Source organism: Lagenorhynchus albirostris, chromosome 4 (genome assembly GCF_949774975.1).
Source record: "Lagenorhynchus albirostris chromosome 4, mLagAlb1.1, whole genome shotgun sequence".
NCBI classification, from domain to species: Eukaryota; Metazoa; Chordata; class Mammalia; order Artiodactyla; family Delphinidae; genus Lagenorhynchus; species Lagenorhynchus albirostris.
This window is the reverse complement of record NC_083098.1, coordinates 45,100,070-45,118,196: the sequence shown is the minus strand read 5'-3', so window position 1 is coordinate 45,118,196 and position 18,127 is coordinate 45,100,070. Positions and strand designations below refer to the sequence as shown.

General features: G+C 42.6%; 1 protein-coding gene across 1 annotated transcript in view; it reads left to right on the top strand.

Annotated features, from left to right (window-relative positions):
* FRAS1 (Fraser extracellular matrix complex subunit 1) overlaps positions 1 to 18,127 on the top strand; it is a 467,475-nt gene that overhangs the window by 211,752 nt on the left and 237,596 nt on the right. The window contains exons 10-14 of the mRNA XM_060147971.1: positions 4,255 to 4,344; positions 6,141 to 6,176; positions 7,846 to 7,993; positions 9,434 to 9,577; positions 11,090 to 11,224. Of these exons, the coding sequence (XP_060003954.1) occupies positions 4,255 to 4,344; positions 6,141 to 6,176; positions 7,846 to 7,993; positions 9,434 to 9,577; positions 11,090 to 11,224 (553 nt within the window). The remainder of the gene's footprint in view (positions 1 to 4,254; positions 4,345 to 6,140; positions 6,177 to 7,845; positions 7,994 to 9,433; positions 9,578 to 11,089; positions 11,225 to 18,127) is intronic.

The window sequence follows — 18,127 nt, the reverse complement described above, 5'->3', positions numbered from 1 at the left end:
ATGGCTTTTTTTCCCCTTTGCACCCGATTTTGATCCGCTGCACAACAAACTGCTTTTAAAGTTGTCTCCTTCTCCCTCGCCACTCCTATCTGCCCCACCAGTTTCCCGCGGGGTTGTGAACTTGAGTCGATGAGGGAAACTTGGAAGATCTGAAGCGCTGGGTGTCTGTGAAGGCATTTTTCTTTCTACTTCTCCCCCACGCCTCAGCTCCTCTTAACACGGTTCCCGAAGAGGAACAGCCATTCAAACAGGGCTGTCAGCGACAGAGTTCTTTTTCATGTTGCCTTCTACTTCTGTGTCTTGGTAGAGCTGAGACACATGTAGGGAAAGAGGGTCCTGCTTTTTTTGCAGATTTATTTCCCTCCACATGCCTTTTCATTGCTTTTCTTTCTTTAGGTCAGGGGAATCAGAATGGTTGGATGAAGATGAGAAAAACCCTAGTCAGGGCCCTTTTCTGTCTCCCTCGCTCTCGGGCTGAGGCTGAGCTTCCTGGCCTCGGCAGTCTGCCCAGAGGATGCTGGGTTATTTCCAAGGTTTTAATGTGTCTAATATCCCAGGGTTTATGGATAATCTGGGAGAGGGATCCTGGTAGGGTGGGTCCTTTAAGCCACCTATTTTCAGTCAAGTCTAAACAGAGAATCTCAGGCACAGAAAATAATTTGACCCGCTATCCCCAATGTAATGCATTTCCAAGTACCTGCCAGTCTTCCATGGCTCCTGCCTTTGGTAGCATAAGCCAGTTCCTGTCCTCTGTTCTTAGGAAAATTGGGAGCAGCTGCTTCAGTACGTGGAAAGGGCCTCCGGGTTCCCCAAGTCACCCCATAGCACTATCTCATCCCAACTCATCCTCCTCCCAGTCTTATCCATCTTCTCTTTTTTATTTTTTTGTGGCACGTGGGGCTCTCACTGCTGTGGCCTCTCCCGTTGCGGAGCACAGGCTCCGGAGACGCAGGCTCAGCGGCCACGGCTCACGGGCCCAGCCGCTCCACGGCATGTGGGATCCTCTCAGACCGGGGCACGAACCCGTGTCCCCTGCATCGGCAGGCGGACTCTCAACCACTGCGCCACCAGGGAAGCCCTCCATCTTCTCTTTTATGAATTGAGGACTTCTAATGCCTTTAGTCAGTCTATTTCTCCAGATCTTGAATCAACTAGCACGTACCCATATTTTGTTTTAAGGCACTGGGTTCTAAACTGGATACACTACCAGAGGTGAATTTTTTTTTTTTTGCGGTACGTGGGCTTCTCCCATTGCGGAGCACAGGCTCCGGACACGCAGGCTCAGCGGCCATGGCTCATGGGCCCAGCCGTTCCGCGGCATGTGGGATCTTCCCGGACCGGGGCACGAACCCGTGTCCCCTGCATCGGCAGGCGGACTCTCAACCACTACGCCACCAGGGAAGCCCCCACAGGTGAAATTTTAACCAAAATTGAATCTTACACAAATATCCCTTAGCCTTCCTTCTGTGCCATACTTCTGTAAATAGCTCTGGCTAACGACCTTATGGAAGCCTGGGATACTAACTTCCTAACTTCTGCTTGGCTTGGAGATAAAAAGATGAATAAGGCACATTTTAATCTCAAGAGTTCCCAGGCTTTGGTGGAAGTCAGATACCAAAACAGAAATTATAATCTGCAGGGGCATCAATGGTTATGAATTAATATGAATTAAATGCCTTAGGAGCACCTGGAGAAAATGACTAAATCTGCCAAGGGGGGCAGTGAAAGTATGCTACTAGTATTTTTATTCAATTCTTTCCTACTTTCTGCCTTTTCTAAAATATATCAAGATCATTTGATTTCTAATCTTGCATACGAAAGATGGAATAAGTCTGAGTGTGTCTACATCCGCAAAGGTGCAGAAAGGTAAACCTCTAGAGAAAGAGGCAGAATTGTGCATCTGCACCATTGTAATAATTATTGCCCTGTTATCAACAGCAGTGTTCCAAATTGCACTGAAATCAGCAAACAGTTTTTCTTTGTTAAAAAAAGGAGAAAGTGGCATGAGCCTTGTCTTTGATATATAAAACCAAATTCCTGGACTTGGAAACATAAATAAATCAACAGTAGAATAGTGCAATATGACGATTTCCATGTGTTTCTATATTTAGTGTTATCTTTGAGCATGAATTCAGATGAAGAAGTCAATTTACTTTTTTTTTTTTTAAAAAAGGACTATTAGCTCACATTCATGTATGAGGGATAAAGTGATGGGGGGATCAAAGCTTGTGGCAAAGTGCACGGAAGAGGGTAGGCATGCCGTAAACGTGAGGTGGCTTTCCTTTCTCCAGCAGAGGAAAATTCCCGCAAAAGAGTGTTTTCTTTTCCAATGGGCAGCTTAGTGGAATAACAGGGTCTTTCGTCTGATGGATGAATGTTGATGTGATTCAGTGGAGAGGGGTTAGCAAATTCCATCTGGCCTAAGCAGCAGAATCCTCTTAGAAAGAGAAAAGTTAGCTTTGTTTCACAAAGCAATTTTTCTCAAAGCCAGAGTCAGATGCTAATTAGAGCAAACTCCCCACCACAGTGAACTGATACAGATTGGGGCATCCAGATGTCTATAAATAGCAAATCTATTTAGAAATTCCTACCTCACCAAACCTGCATCCTTGTTCCCCAGGAGCAGGGCTTGCTGTTATTTACAGCAGCATTTGAAGACTCAGAAAAGCTACCTTCTTTGCCTTATCCGGGTGATGCAGGGTCCATTTTCAGTTCTGTCTGTAGGTATTGTAGCGGGCACTCAAGAATCTCTCATGCATTTCGGCTTTAACAGAAGTACACATACTCTTGTCTTGTTTCAAAACATTGTTTTAAGTGACTTAGATTACATGTTTATAAACCTCTTTATATGCTTTGAAAGCAAATTTCACTGTGTTTGTGGGTTAGGCCTTCATTACCAGCTGGTTTGTCAGGTTTCTGCAAAACAATTTATATGTAAATACGTCTGTTCCTTATAGCACACTCTGCTCTCCGTTGGCCTCTGCTTGGCATGAAATTTTGAGGAACAGTGATCTATCTAACTCCCTCCTTTTTGAAATAACTTTTCGCATACTATAAAAAGTTACAGTCATTCATATATTTTTGTGTTTCTTTTAAAAGGGATCTTTTCCTTCATCAAAATAATACATATTCATTTTAGAAAATTGAAGACTCGAGAAATAGAAAAGAGACTTTAAAGTCCATTCATAATGCTACAATTCAAAGACAGCTAATGCTTTTATTTTATATTTTTCTTTTGTGCACAGAGTTTTTAAACATAAAATATTGTGATTATTCTGTTTATGCAATTTTACATTATTCCATTTTTACCTATGATGGTTTTTGCACTTCAAATGTAATATAAATCACAAATTAAATAATGTCTTCATGTAAAGAAACATCACCATCTTTTAGAAAGTAGATATATCTTTAGAAAGTGGAAAGTGCTTTAAAGAATAATCTTTAGCCTATAGATATTAGATGTTAGTATATGCATAAGAAAAATTGTAAATAGAGGTTGTATTTTTAATAGCTGCTTCCCCAGGAGGTAGGACTACAGTGAAATTATGTTTTCTAAGTTATAGAATTCAGAATTATTTAATTTTTTATAGTAAGCATTTATTATTTGTGTAAAAATAAAAAATTTGAAATGATTGATGTTGGGAAGTTAAAATGATAACTTTGAAAGTTTAATATCTACCTTCCTAGTGTGGCATGTCTTTCCTTCCCCTTATAATTTTTTAAATAGTGATTATGTGAACTGGATAACAGTTTCAGAATATTGAATAGAAATTAGTCTTCTGCTGCTTAATTTATGCCCGAGACTTCGTCTGTGCATATAGGGATGTGTCTGATTTTGTATTCAGGGGAAGGTGTTGGTTTGATTTGAGCACTGTTAATGAAACCAACTTACAAGTTCAAGCCTTGTATATTTAAGGTAGCCTGATCCTTTTCTGAAACTCATAACTTTCCAAGACTATAACATTACTCTTGGCCATTCTTCTTCTTCGTGTGAATTCCTGGTCATGGGTAGGAAATCATGCACAAGTATCCCCAGAACTGGAAAGCAAAAGCACTTGGAGGAAGGGGTGAGCTGTATTGACTAGGCTTTTCATAGGAAGATAGCACAGGGGAGATGGAATAAGCCGTGGGCCAAAGGAGAGGGGTGGGTTAAGGTTTTTCACTCCAGTCAGGGAATTCAGCCGCTTCGCAATTCAGCGCTGCTACCTGGAGATGTTAATTTGATATGTGCCCGTGCAACCCTTACTTCTACAGGGTGAAGAATTAATTCACTTAGATGGAAAATGCTGTCCTGAATGCGTTTCAAGGAATGGTTATTGTGTATATGAAGAAAATGCAGAATTTGTGAGTATCAGGCTAATGACCGAAGACTAACAAAAATTAATCATCCAAAACTAATTTAATAAGGGGGCATTTCCTTCTCATTTCTTTTACCCATTCATTTGTTTAACGAACATGATTGCACACCTACTATGTTCCCGGTATTGGAGATACAGAAGCCGACACAGCATGCAGAGTCCCTGCTCTCAGGGAGTTTCCGTTCTAGCGTGGGGACACACACAACAAACACACGTGTCAGGTGGTGACGGGTGCTGCCTGGAAAACAAGGCAGCTGGGGAGTAACTGAGGTGGGGAGGTGCTCTTTTACATCAGATGATGGGGGAAGTCTTCTCATGAGGAGAAATTTGAGCAAAACCTGAAGGAAGTGAGGGAGCGAGCCAGGGATATCTTGGGGGAGAAACATACCAGGAAGAGGGATCAGGAAATTAAAAAAAACAGTGAAGCAGAAGTGTGCTTGGCATGTCCAAGAAAGTGAGTTTGGCTGGAGGCAAGGAATGAGGGGGAAAGGAGTTTAGATGAGATCCAGCAGGTAGCCTGGACCCTGGTTTTACCCTGATGCCGATGGGAGCTTCTGGGCAGTTTTGATCAGAACAGTGCTGTGATGGGGCTTACGTGCAAAAGGATTACATTTGCTGCCACGTGGGCCAGTGACGGAGGGGGGGCGAGAGTGGAAGTAGGTGGTCCATTTAGAAGGTTTTTGCAGTAGTCCAACTCTAAAACTCTATTAGCTAAAGCTTTATTTCTCCCTAAGTCTGTACTTTTTTTATTATGTACCCCAAAGGAAAAAATATTTATCTTAATCTCTTCAAATTTGCTCTATTTATATAGCCCTTATTTTCCACATGGGGTTCTTGGAATGTTGATAAATTCAAAGTGTTCTTAAAAGTATGCCAGTTGATCATAAGTACAATTGCATCATTGACCAATCAAAAAGGGATTATAAGAATTAGGATTAGGTACTTTGATTTGTGAACTGATTCCTACACCCTTTTTCCTCCCAATCTGGGTAAACTGCATCTGTCAACCTGCCAGTTTTTTGTATAAGCTGGGCATGTAGTATTGCATAGGGTTAACATTCAGGCTCTAAGTTCAAATCCCTACTTTGCCACATACTGACTGTGACCTTGGGCAAGTTACTTAATCCTCAGTTATAGAGATAAAAATAGTACTTACCTCATTGGTCTATTGAGATGATATGTATAAACTTAGAACAATATCTGACATATAAGAAAGCTTAAAAATGTGATCATTACTATGGTTATTATCATGCTGTTGGCATTGTTTGTTTCATATTGATATTTCATCATTTAGTCATCCTTGTTTCCTAAGAATTTAGGAGATTAAATTCTGTAAATATTGAACTCAAGTTTTCTCTCTCAATCACAGTATTAATTTCCCTGTCCATTTTTGGAGGTAAATTAAGCCCAGTGGAATTAAACAAAAGCAAGTTGTTTGAAATAAGCACAAATCCCCATGATGCTCCAGTATCATATAAGTTTCAAGAATTTGCTCTTATAAGCTTAGATCTCTTGACTGCAAAGTCCTTCGTATTGAGGGGAATTGAAGCCAGATACCCCAGCACAAAGTGAGAATAAGAACTCAAAAATATTCGCTAGGCATGTTGTCCTCACCTCATATTGCTTGTTTCTGATATAGATAGATTTTATTTCTACTCATAACCAGTGAATGAAATTGCTTGTTACTTGGGGAGGAATGGATGTTTCCTAATGAAAAGATCAGCCTCATGGTGTTTTTAGTGGTATAATAATAAATACGTTTCTGTTTCTTTCTGTTCCTAGATGTCCTCAAATGCGAGTAAAGTTAAACATATTCCAGTAAGTATAGATTTTTAGCTTGTACATAGATATGTATAAAATCCTTTTAAGCAATTATTTGCATAAACTGTCCTGGGGAAACTTAGTGCCTTAGTATTTCTAACAGGCATATTTGCTGACATGTGGTCTGGGATTAAGAATTGTAATGATAACCAAGACTTGGATTTATTGAACTTATCGTCCTTTCTTTTTTTTTTTTTTTTTTGTGGTACGCGGGCCTCTCACTGTTGTAGCCTCTCCCGCTACGGAGCACAGTCTCCGGATGCGCAGGCTCAGCGGCTATGGCTCACGGGCCCAGCCGCTCCGCGGCATGCGGGATCTTCCCGGACCGGGGCACGAACCCGCGTCCCCTGAATCGGCAGGCGGACTCTCAACCACTGCGCCACCAGGGAAGCCCTATGCTCCTTTCTTTAGCTTATTTTTTTGCCCCACGAATGATAATTAACACTTCTCCAACTACAAGCTCCTACACAGGTCCTTTCCCTTTCTTGTGATGATTTTCTCCTCAATTTTTCTGGCCTGGAAAACTCAGTTTACGCATCAGCACAATTTCATGTACTGCAGAGCACTGAAGAGAGAGCTTTTTGGGTCTGGGGTGTGTTTGTTCCCCAGGCACTACTGAGTGTTCATTCTCTCTAAGTTGTTTGCAAGACAACGTTGTATGATTTCTTTTTAAGGGAAAGTGCAAGCGTGTTTGTTCACATGAGCAAGCTTACAGTTTTTGAGGTTATAGAATAAGGGGGCCAGGAACCCAGTCTGCCTTGAAATGGAAGAAAAGCAATTCTACCTTCTCAAGATAATATTCCTCATTTTTCTAACACTGTCATTCACTGTTGCTGAATACTGTCACATTAATTGTTTGGAATGCTTAACATCAGCTGGCTTAATAAACATTTTATCAGAGCTTTATTTTCAAGTATGCTCTTTTATTCTGTTTTGTTTTACCTTTTCATCTCCCTAAACATTCTTGCAGGAACCTTTTCTCCCTTCTATCTCCAGGGTGAATAGGACAGCAAGCAAAAAGGAATTGATCATTATAATTCACTTTGGACTCTCTCTCAAAGTACTAATGTTTATTACCATTGTTTGCTTGGCTGAAAAGAATATTCAGTGTGAGAAAGCCTGTGGCACATCCACAGCCCACTAAAAGTGGGCATGCAAGGGCTGTCATTTAAAAAATACAATGACCCTACTGTTACTCTTACTGTAATAACAATAAGGAAATTCAGGGTTTTAAACAGATTCCTACTGTTATTATAAAGACTGTATTTAATGTACCTGCTAATCACTAGGTACATAGTAATCCCCTTTTGTGTGTGTTTTGTTTTTTTTTGTTTGTTTGTTTGTTTTGTTTTTTGCTGAGATAGGTTTGAGAAACAAGTGTTATATGCTTCTTGCTTATTCTGGAAGTTCCAGTATGCTTTCGCACTGTATCTTTCTGCCTGGGTTCTACATTAAAATAAACCAATTATAAACAAAGAAGGAGAGATACTATCCTTTCAAATTTAGAACTCTTCTACCACTGTCCTATTTCAGAGTTAGCTTTGAGTTAGGTTTGACAAGGAGCCTTCACCTTGTCTCTTATGGAAATTATACGTTCTCCACCAGCAAACTGTCTTCTGAATCTTTGCACTCTGGTAACAGTGTCATTCTTTACCGTTTCCTGCAGGAGGGGGAGAAGTGGGAGGATGGCCCTTGCAAGCTGTGTGAGTGCCGGGGGGCTCAGGTAACTTGCTACGAGCCCTCTTGTCCTCCATGTCCGGTAGCCACACTAGCTCAGGTGGTGAAGGGACAGTGCTGTCCAGATTGCACATCAGGTGGGTCCATGTCCAGTTTATTTCTGCTGAGATGTTTTTACTGCCAAAAAATTCAGAGAGATCTCCTCTCCTCCCACCCCTTGCTTCATTTTCTTTAGTCATCCACTGGGTTTGTTTGTTTGTTTATTCTTAATTTTTCTAACAAATGATGCTTTGTCCATGTATTTGCCAAAGTCTACTGATTATGAGTATGTGACCTTGCACAAGTCATTGGTCCTCTCCGAATCTTAATTTTCTTGTTGATAAAACAGCCTTATCTACCTTGCAAAATTATTGTGAACATCAAATAACATAATATTTGACAACTTGTAAAAGCAAATATATGCATTAGGACTGTTCCATTGTTGAAGATAGAAGAAAAATTGCTGAAAGTTTGTTATGGACGTTCATTTCTTTAAGGTGAACTGTTCAACAGATGGCTTTTGGAGTTCTCAGATGGGTTTTTGAAGTTTAAAGACTCATTAATTTCTTCCAAAAGAAAATTTTATCTACTTGTTCTGCAACTCTGCCTTCGAATCACCTGGGGTTGAATTAGTTCCAGTTAATAATTGTTGGCAAGCACTAAAGTTGCTCTGGCTGAGCAGTAATTTGCCTATAAGCTCAGTCTCTCTTGGAGAAGTGGCATTTCCTTCTATTCATATTTCATAATTAATTGTTTTCATCCATGGGTTGCAGTTTTTCACATAGGCAGTTGCGCTTGTACTCAATGTATTCTGGCTAATCAGTGTTTCTGTGAAGAGTTTACCATGGGAAAAGAATAGCAACTTTAGGGTTTAATTACGTTACCTTCATTAAAGTGGCTCTCTGGGCTTTCCAAAACAAATATTTAGCATATTATAATGTCCCATACCTTGAAAATTAGGTCCTTGACAACTTCGAAAACTGAAAACGTCCTTTGCTGACAAATACCACTAAATTCAGTGATGATCCCAATTACTGGGAATGAGATTTGAAATCTTGGAGAAAAAGAAGAAAACTGACTGTATTTTTTTAAGAAAATAATAACTATTTTTAAGCAGTGTAGGTTTTATGTCCTAACCTTTTATGCACATCAAAGGTTAAGAAGAACATTTAAGAAATTATAAATTATTGAATCTTTTTAAATCATCTATTCAATATTATGGCACTAGTCATTCCTATTTCTAGAGGTATTCTAGGAGGTAGAAGCATTCAGTAGGGCTAGTTTGGTAGTGTTTTTAGCATCTTCACTTTAAGCAGACAGGAGACAGGAGACAGTGATGGTATTTCAGACAAGGAGCAATTCCTTGAAATCTTGCATTGAAATCAGTTTTGCTATTTGGGGTCCTTTTTCACAGGGACCAGAGTTTTCTGTTCTCTGTGTTCTATACAGGTCCATATACCCCATAGATCCTTTGTTAGAAGGATGTAAGAGAAATCACGTGGTCTTTACTGAGCTCTCCTCTTTGTCCTTGATTGTAGTTCATTGCCACCCAGACTGCTTGACCTGCTCTCAGTCGCCAGACCACTGTGACCTCTGTCAGGACCCCACAAAGATGCTGCGGAACGGACGGTGTGTGCACAGCTGTGGTCTGGGATTTTACCAAGCCGGTGCTCTCTGTTTAGGTACGGCTCCAGGCAGACAGCCCAGAGGGGGACTGAGGCTCACTGGTGTCCAGGATGGGGTCATGGCACAGGAAATGAACAATTTCCAAAAACCATTAGAAGGGAGTAATGTCATCCGTAGGCTACTTGACCTCTCTACTTGCAAGTCTCTTTCTTCTAACATTTGATGGGTTTCTCCAGGCTTCCCGGGGAGGTAGATGATGGGGCAGTCAGATGCTTACTAGGTAGTCATGGCTGGAGTTTTCACTTTTGAAAACTTTCAAGGGTAGTCATTGGGATGCTTGGTGTCAGTTATTAAAACCCTCCTATAGGATCTTGCCTGGTGGTCCAGTGGTTAAGACTTCACCTTCCAATGCAGGGGTTGCGGGTTCAATCCCTGTTCGGGGAGCTAGGATCCCCCATGCCTTGAAGCCAAAAAACCAAATCATAAAACAGAAGCAATACTGTAACAGATTCAATAAAGACTTTAAAAATGGTCCACATCAAAAAAATCTAAAAAAAAAAAAACCCTCCTATAATCCAAGATAGAACTTTAGAGTTGACATGAACCTTCGAGATCACTTATGAGAGCTTTCTCATTTCGCAAATGGGAAATCTGTGGGCCAGAGAGTTAGCTGGCTTGCTTAATATCACACAGATAGTTGGTAACAGAGCTTATCTCTTGTGGGTTACCAGAGGATCCAGAATGTGTTCATGTGCAATCAGAATTCTTATAGTACATCTGGGAGGGAGCTCTTACCTGGGAGAATTTGGCTTGGTTGAGGCCAAATCATAGTTACTTTTTCTCCTATCTCTGACTCGTGGGGTTAATTATCCATTTAAGAGTGTGTAGGTTCATATCCTGGCTGTGAGTATAACCTCTCTTTGCCTCAGTATTCTTACCTGTAAAGTGGAGTAATACCGGTACCTTCCTCAGGAGGGTCTTGAGAGGATTACATGTGTCCATACATGTAAAATGCCTAGAATAGTGTCTAGGATGTAGTCAGGCCTCAATAAAAATCAACCACTTTTATTATTTTTGTAATTATTCACTTCTCCCTACTCTTTCTCCTGATTCATAATCTTCAGCCTTTTTGGAAGTTGTTTATATCTCTGCCATAAGGGATATTCTTGTAAAATGGTTGAGTGAGAAAGATATTGGGAGCAGTTGGATAAGAAGAAAAGAGCATAGACCCCTGAGCCTAACTGCCTGGCTTCCAATGCCAGCTTCACGTGACCTTGACCTCGAGCAGGTTACTTAACCTCTATGAGTATTAACATTGGGATTAATACTCTCTACCTCGTAGAGTTGTTGTGAAGATTAAATGTATTCATATATGTAAAGCACTTTGCACAGTGCCTGGCATGAAATATGTGCTACGTAAATGAAGGCTCTAGAGTTATTTTCCTGCGTGTCTGGTTCTCTGTGTCTCCAGAGCCTTAGAATTGGGCTGTGTAGGAATTGGCACTGGGTGGTGCCCTTGAACTCATCAGAGATTCCCTTTCTCTTTCTCCCAACCTTGTCCGAGTCAGCCTGCCAGCCTCAGTGTTCCATGTGCACCAGTGGGCTAGAGTGCTCGTCCTGCCAGCCTCCCCTGCTGATGCAGCATGGCCAGTGCATGTCCACCTGTGGGAACGGCTTCTACCAAGACCGCCACTCCTGTGCAGGTAATCACTGACTGGGCCACGGTCGGCCGCGCCGCTGAGAAAGCCATCCCCTGCCCCCAAGCCATCTGGGGCCACCCAGAGCTGTAAGCAACTGTAGGCTCCTTTCTTGCACGTCCTTGGTTAGATTTTTAGAAAAATCATTTGGAGGGAAAATGGTGAAAGAGAACAAGTGCATTTATTCATCAGGTGTGCAGGCCAAATGAGCTCCAAGGTCAGGTGAAGGTCCTCTGTGGAGGAGGCTGCTGGCCATCTCCACTCCAGGTCGTGGTCATAGGCAGAGTCCACGGGACTGTGGAAACCATCCTGAGAGGAAACACTGGTACTGTGCGTGCCACACGGATGTGAGGAGAGTGGGGCCTGGGGCCAGTTGCATTATAGATCTCTTTGAGATCTGTAAGAATTCTTCTGTAACTCTGTATCCCCAACATCAGGGCTGCACAAAGAGTTCAGATTTGTGCAGCGTTTGTTGAACAACTGTTTGAGGAATGAAGGAATGTCCTACCCCTTGGTGATCCTGAAGGTCCAGTGTTTCAACAGAAGTCTCAGCCGTAAAAGAGAAAAGAACCCTTAATGTTTATTACAATCATGTTCTGTTTACCTGTTATTTTAGAAAAGGCTCAAAGTGGGTGCATACAAACACGTTTGTAGGTGTCTAATGGTTTGGCAATTTAGGTAAACTGCTGAAATTTCAATTTGATGAAATTATTGAATGTATTCTTTACTCCTTTCTTCTATACCATCAAAGAGACCTCCTACTAGCACTCTGCGACAGATTTGCTTTTGAAAGGGAATTAATTCCCTGTGGATTTTATTCTTCCCTCCATACCACCTCCCCTCTACCACATGTCCCACCTACATGTTTACTTTTATCTTTTCCTTTCTGGCCACTTTTCTTTCTCCCAAGCCCAGTGTTTTAACTGGGGATGTTAATGCTGTTTCAGGGCATTTCGAAATGGGTAATGTTTCATTTGATTACTGGTTTACGTAGCTGACTGCTTCCACATTCCATCCACATACCCATACACAAATGCCTTAGTAGAAAGTTGCTGGGAAAATTTGTTCATGCTCCCTCCAGGGAATTAAACCAATTTGCTTTAGTTCAGCCTGGTTGCATTTTTATACATAAAATGAGAAGAAAAGAGAGAGCAAGGGGAGAGAGAGAAGAGGAGAAAGAGAATGATCTTAAAAATTAAAGATAAACTTGTGATCAATTTCCATATACTGTTTCGACGCTGAGATTGCACAAATAATCTTTCCTTATAAATAAGCTTTCTCATTGTTGGAATTATTTGAAATATTTGTGCTTGCACCACTTTTGGTGACGTTTCCCCGTTGACCTTAGAATTCGGTCAGTGAACCAGCGCTCTTCCAGAAAGTGCTAAACTTTTCAAAATGAGCCTGCCATTTTATGGTAGCAACAGGTTGTTTTGGACTGATTCCTCCTGGCAGGGTCATTTATGTTCTGGCTGGCGTCAATTGGCACTTTATTGACCCATCAAAACCAAAAGAAAGTGAACACTGTGCTGAGGAAACGCATTACCAGAAATTACCTGATTAATATTCATGCTCCCTATGTTGGATACAAGGGAGAGTGAGAAATTTGGGGCAGAGCCAATTGGCACGTAGACACAATGACTCTTCAATGAAAGAGTCGGAGCAGGTAAACCAGGGAGGGGTGGAAGAAGGCCCTGAGTCCTGCCAGAGAACTGCATCCTAAGGGGCCTTTATCACTGCCACGCTTCCCCTGAGTTTTTTGGTGTATGAACACATATGTACATATGCTTACAAACGTGTACACATGTGTGCATATATTAATATTATTGTTATAACCTTGTGCTTGATTAAACTGAATAGCATTATAAATATAGATCACATTTTGTGTCCCATACCAGTCACTGCTTCATTTCCTCTGCCTTCCCCAACTTGAGAGTTTGACGCTTTGATCACTTTACCTGAAGGATCAGCACCACCCAGTTTTTTTCTTTCTTTCTTTTTCTTTTTTTTTTTTTTTTGCGGTATGCGGGCCTCTCACTGTTGTGGCTTCTCCCGTTGTGGAGCACAGGCTCCGGACGCGCAGGCTCAGAGGCCATGGCTCACGGGCCCAGCCGCTCCGCGGCACGTGGGATCTTCCCGGACCGGGGCTCGAACCCGTGTCCCCTGCATCGGCAGGTGGACTCTCAACCACTGCGCCACCAGGGAAGCCCCATCCAGTTTTTATACTAGTCTAAATCGGACACCGGCAATGTGTAAGTTGCCTCTTCCCTACAGCAGGGAGGGCCAAGGAGTAGTCACCCTCTTAATGCCTAGAATTCACTTTTAGGCCTGGCTCTCAGGCTTCTGCCTTAATCCCTAGGCTTCTTTTGCCACCACGTGGATCTGGTCCAACATTCCTTCTTGACTCCATGGATACTAGGTCCTAGGACTGGTGTTCTCCTTTGGTTCCTGCCACCTGTTCTGTTGTGACCCTTTTCTAGGAATTAACAGCCCATCTCGTAACCCCAGCCTGATGGTGAAGCTTGACCCATGTATGGATGTTCTTTGTCCCACCCCCCAACACCACGTGACCTTGCACCCTTCCCCCATGGCTCTTAGGTACCGCTTGTCCTGGACTTACTGTATTCTCTCTACCGGAGTGGTGATTTCAGTGCCTCTTCTTAGAAACCTTGGTATTAAATCTAAATCTAGATCCAGACTGAGCTCGCCCATCCTGAGAACATTCTTCCTTACCTGTCTTGCCCCTCTTTTCAATCAACCTCTGTTTTACTCTGGTGGGACTACTGAACTGTACACATAAATCATAGATATAAAAGCCCATAAGAAGAAAAGTTAAAACAACCCAACTAACACACACCATGCAAGATTAGTTTAAAATGACTAGCTCAAGACTGTAGACCTTGAGATGAGAAAGAGCAGAATTTAGCCAACTTTTATATGTGTATCAGCGTTTGCTTTGTCTACTTAAAACTTCCAGTATTCGCAAAAGTTTGAGGATGGAGCTGTGTGTACCCATGGCAGGTGCTGCCTTCATACTGCAGACCCAGAGATGGGCGGGAGGGTGATACAGTGCACGAGACCGTAGGCTTGGGAGCCAAACCACCTGGATGCCAGTCTTGGCTCTGTCACTTCAAACAGCCTATTCTTTAACTTTGCGCTTCAGTTGCCTACGGCTGAAGCAGGGACTGTGATATCTGCCATATAGCATTGTTGTGCAGATTGAATGAGGGAATTCACACATGTCGTCTAGGACGGCCCCTGGCACCTGTAAGCCCTCCATGTATGTTAGGAGACTTGGATTTTTGCTTCCCATCGTCCTTTCCTGTTCCCTGTCCCCCACGCCTCCATTCATTCTCTATTGACCATTTTTCGAGGTCCTGTGAATATGAAGCCAAGAGTCCATGTTTGCCTGTAGTGAGCTGGTAGTCAAGGCAGGGTTAGCTGCTGCTTACAGAGATGTGAAAGAATAAAAATACAAACACAAAAACCTCTGCAGCTTATTCTATGTCTTATTGATGTGTGGTCTTAGATTTTGAAACTTAAAGAATCAAGCAACTGAACATTTTTTAGGTTTGTGTGAAATGAATCTCAACTCTACCACTTACTGCTGTATGGCTTTGGGCAAGTCATTTAACCACTTTGAGCCTCAGTTTCCTCCACTGTAAAATGGGGATAATATTATCTACTTTAAGCCATTAATATGAAGGTTAGAAAAGATGTTTGAAATGTAAATATATTATGACTGACACATAGTATGTGGACAATAAAAGGCAGCTATTGTCATTATCAAATCTGTACCTTTATTTTTCAATTTATGCAAATGAAAATCAAATAGGTTGCATTAGTAAACAAAGGGTTTTGTGCCATTTGTGTCTGATTTTAAACAACTTTTATATATTATGGAGAAGTAAATATAATATAGAGAACGGTTTACTGTATTCATCACAAGTTGAGATCATTTTATTTTCTTTAAATGCTCCGATTAAATGATGAGAATCTGGAATGATTTGTTTCTTAGCCAACATTAAGGTATATTTAGAAGGAAAACTTATGAGAAGAAAACCTATAAAATTTACATATAGGATACTGACCTGGCTGAGATTTAAAAGCTGTCGTTTGAACAGAAGAATTTCTAAAGTTAATTATTTGTTGGAATTTTGTTTGACTGGAACAGCCCCACCATTTGTGGACGTGAAGCGCTGACCCCTTGCAGCCAGGCCCAAAGCAGTACTTGCTGGGTCTCGGAATTATATTCTGCTTGTGGCTGAGCCCAGCCTGGCCGTGCCCAGGAAGAATCTCTTGGCAAAGGCATTTATGAAACTGATGTTCTGAAATCCTCAAGAAAATAGGAGCCCTCCTTGTTCTGTTGGGACAGCCACTGTCAAGCTGGTTTCTTCCATGGCCCCTCCAACATCCCCCAGAACAGGAGGGTCAGTCCCAATTTCACTGCCACATCACGTATTCAGTCTGGGGGCCCAGCACATCCTACCAGTCTGTCTTCGCTCATTTTGTTCTGCTCTTTAAATCATACACATGTTCAAGCCTCTGGTATTCTACAGCAATTACGGTGTCTCAATTGCTGAGTGTCTTGTAAAGGGGACTTATTGCTTCAAGTGACATTCCCATCTCCTTCATTCTGTTCATGCGACGAATAATTTGTTGAGTCTCTTCCACGTCCCAGGCACTGGGATACAGCAGTGAACTGACAGAAAACTGCCCTGTGGTTCAGGAACTTACGTTCTCAATGGGAGAAGAGTGTCAGTAAATAAGTAAATAAATAAGATCATTTCAAATAGTTACCATTATATGAATTCATTACTTTCAGTGCTATAAAGACAGTTTAAGGGGCTTCCCTGGTGGCGCAGTGGTTGAGAGTCTGCCTGCTAATGCAGGGGAAACGGGTTCGAGCCCTGGTCTGGGAGGATCCCACATGCTGCGGAGCAACTAGGCCCGTGAGCCACAACTACTGAGCCTGTGCGTCTGGAGCCTGTGCTCCGCAACAAGAGATGCCGCCATAGTGAGAGGCCAGCACACCGCGATGAAGAGTGGCCCCCGCTTGCCACAACTAGAGAAAGCCCTCGCACAGAAACGAAGACCCAAACAGCAAAAATAAATAAATTGACTAATAAACTCCTACCACCAACATCTAAAAAAAAAAAAAAGACAGTTTAAAAAGTTTATTATAGGGGCTTCCCTGGTGGCACAGTGGTTGAGAATCTGCCTGCTAATGCAGGGGACACGGGTTCGAGCCCTGGTCTGGGAAGATCCCACATGCCGCAGAGCAACTAGGCCCGTGAGCCACAACTACTGAGCCTGCGTGTCTGGAGCCTGTGCTCCGCAACAAGAGAGGCCACGACAGTGAGAGGCCCGTGCACCGCGATGAAGAGTGGCCCCCGCTTGCCACAACTAGAGAAAGCCCTCGCACAGAAACGAAGACCCAACACAGCCAAAAATAAAAATAAATAAATTAAAAAGAAGGTTCAACATTTAAATTAAAAAAAAAAAAGTCTGTTATAGGAAGTGACTGATTTCTGAGGCAGGGACGGGTCTTATCCTTCTGAATTCCCCACAGTGCTGAGCACATATAAGGCCCTCTGGAACAACTTTTGATTGAAAGAAGTGTGATTTAAACCGCTGCACAGAGGAGAAAGCATAGGATTATACAGACATGCCTAGACTCTGGCTTCCTGGTAACCCGACTTCCATTTAGCTCCTATTATTTACTCCCTGTCAGCAATTCCTGGCTACCTATGGCCTCAGGAAAATTACAGAATCTTACTTTTCCCACCCTTCTCTTTCTTGTCTTTCTTTACCTCTTCTCTGAGATCACTGGGTGCCTTATGAGCGCCGAAACAGTGATTCTTCTTAAAAAAAACCTGTCACCGGAACTTGGGAAGTATCCACGGGGTGTTTTAAGCCATTCAGAAGGGAGGACACAGGAGTGCCCTCCTAGAATGTTCGTTTCCTGAGTAAACTAGGCCCAGTGAAGCAGGTGACAATTGTATTCCAAATCCCCTCCCTCTCTGGACATTCTCGAAAAGAATAAATGGAGAGAGGAAGGAAAAAGCAGCTGGTGGTGTTTTGCCTGGGGCCTCTGCTCTAGCAGGCGACTGGCTGTGTTTGGCATTTGTGCTGCTCGTCGGACCCTTGCCGTGTATGCCAAAGGCAGATGACGGAACAGGAGTATCACATACCAGCCGAGAAAGCCCGCCACAAGTGCAAGGGAGTTTATCTTCCAGACAGATCCCATTCTTCCTGACAAATCTGAACCCCCAAATATTTCAGCTATGGATTACAAAGTAGTGACAAGTCTTCTGGCTTTCTGCCCAGTTCTTAGCGTTCTCAGTTATTTTAGCTAGACTGTGTGGCATACATTTGTACATTCTTTCTCTCTTTTCCCCATTCCCCACCCGGCACCCTCCCTGCTCTGCCCTCCCCTCCCTTTATTACGCTGCCCACAGAGCACCCAGCACCTCCATGCTAATCACTGCCCAGATCTGAGCAGGCTACGCCAGTGCGGCCAGGAAGTCTGGGAACTCGCCCATCAAAAGCCTGGTTTGGGCTGGTGGTCCCTCCTTTGGGTCTTTAGTTTCTATAGACACGTAGATTCAAGGATAGCCATTTAATTAACACGAGCTGAGGAAAAACTCAGGTAGTCCAAGCAGCTGAGAGTTGCCATTGGTCACAGTGGATGAGTGGAATCTGAGAATTCTGTTTGTGTCAGGCTCAGCCTAGGTGGTCAGCGCATTTGAAAACCCTCAGGGTGTGCTGGGTTGTAGATTTAGGAGTATGGGTAGAGGGGCAGCAGACAGAAAGGATAACCTGAGGAGTGTTCCTGGTGAGCTGAATGTCTGTCTTTATCCTCTCACTTATGTACCATTGGAAAGCTAGCCTGCTTGTAACTCTCTC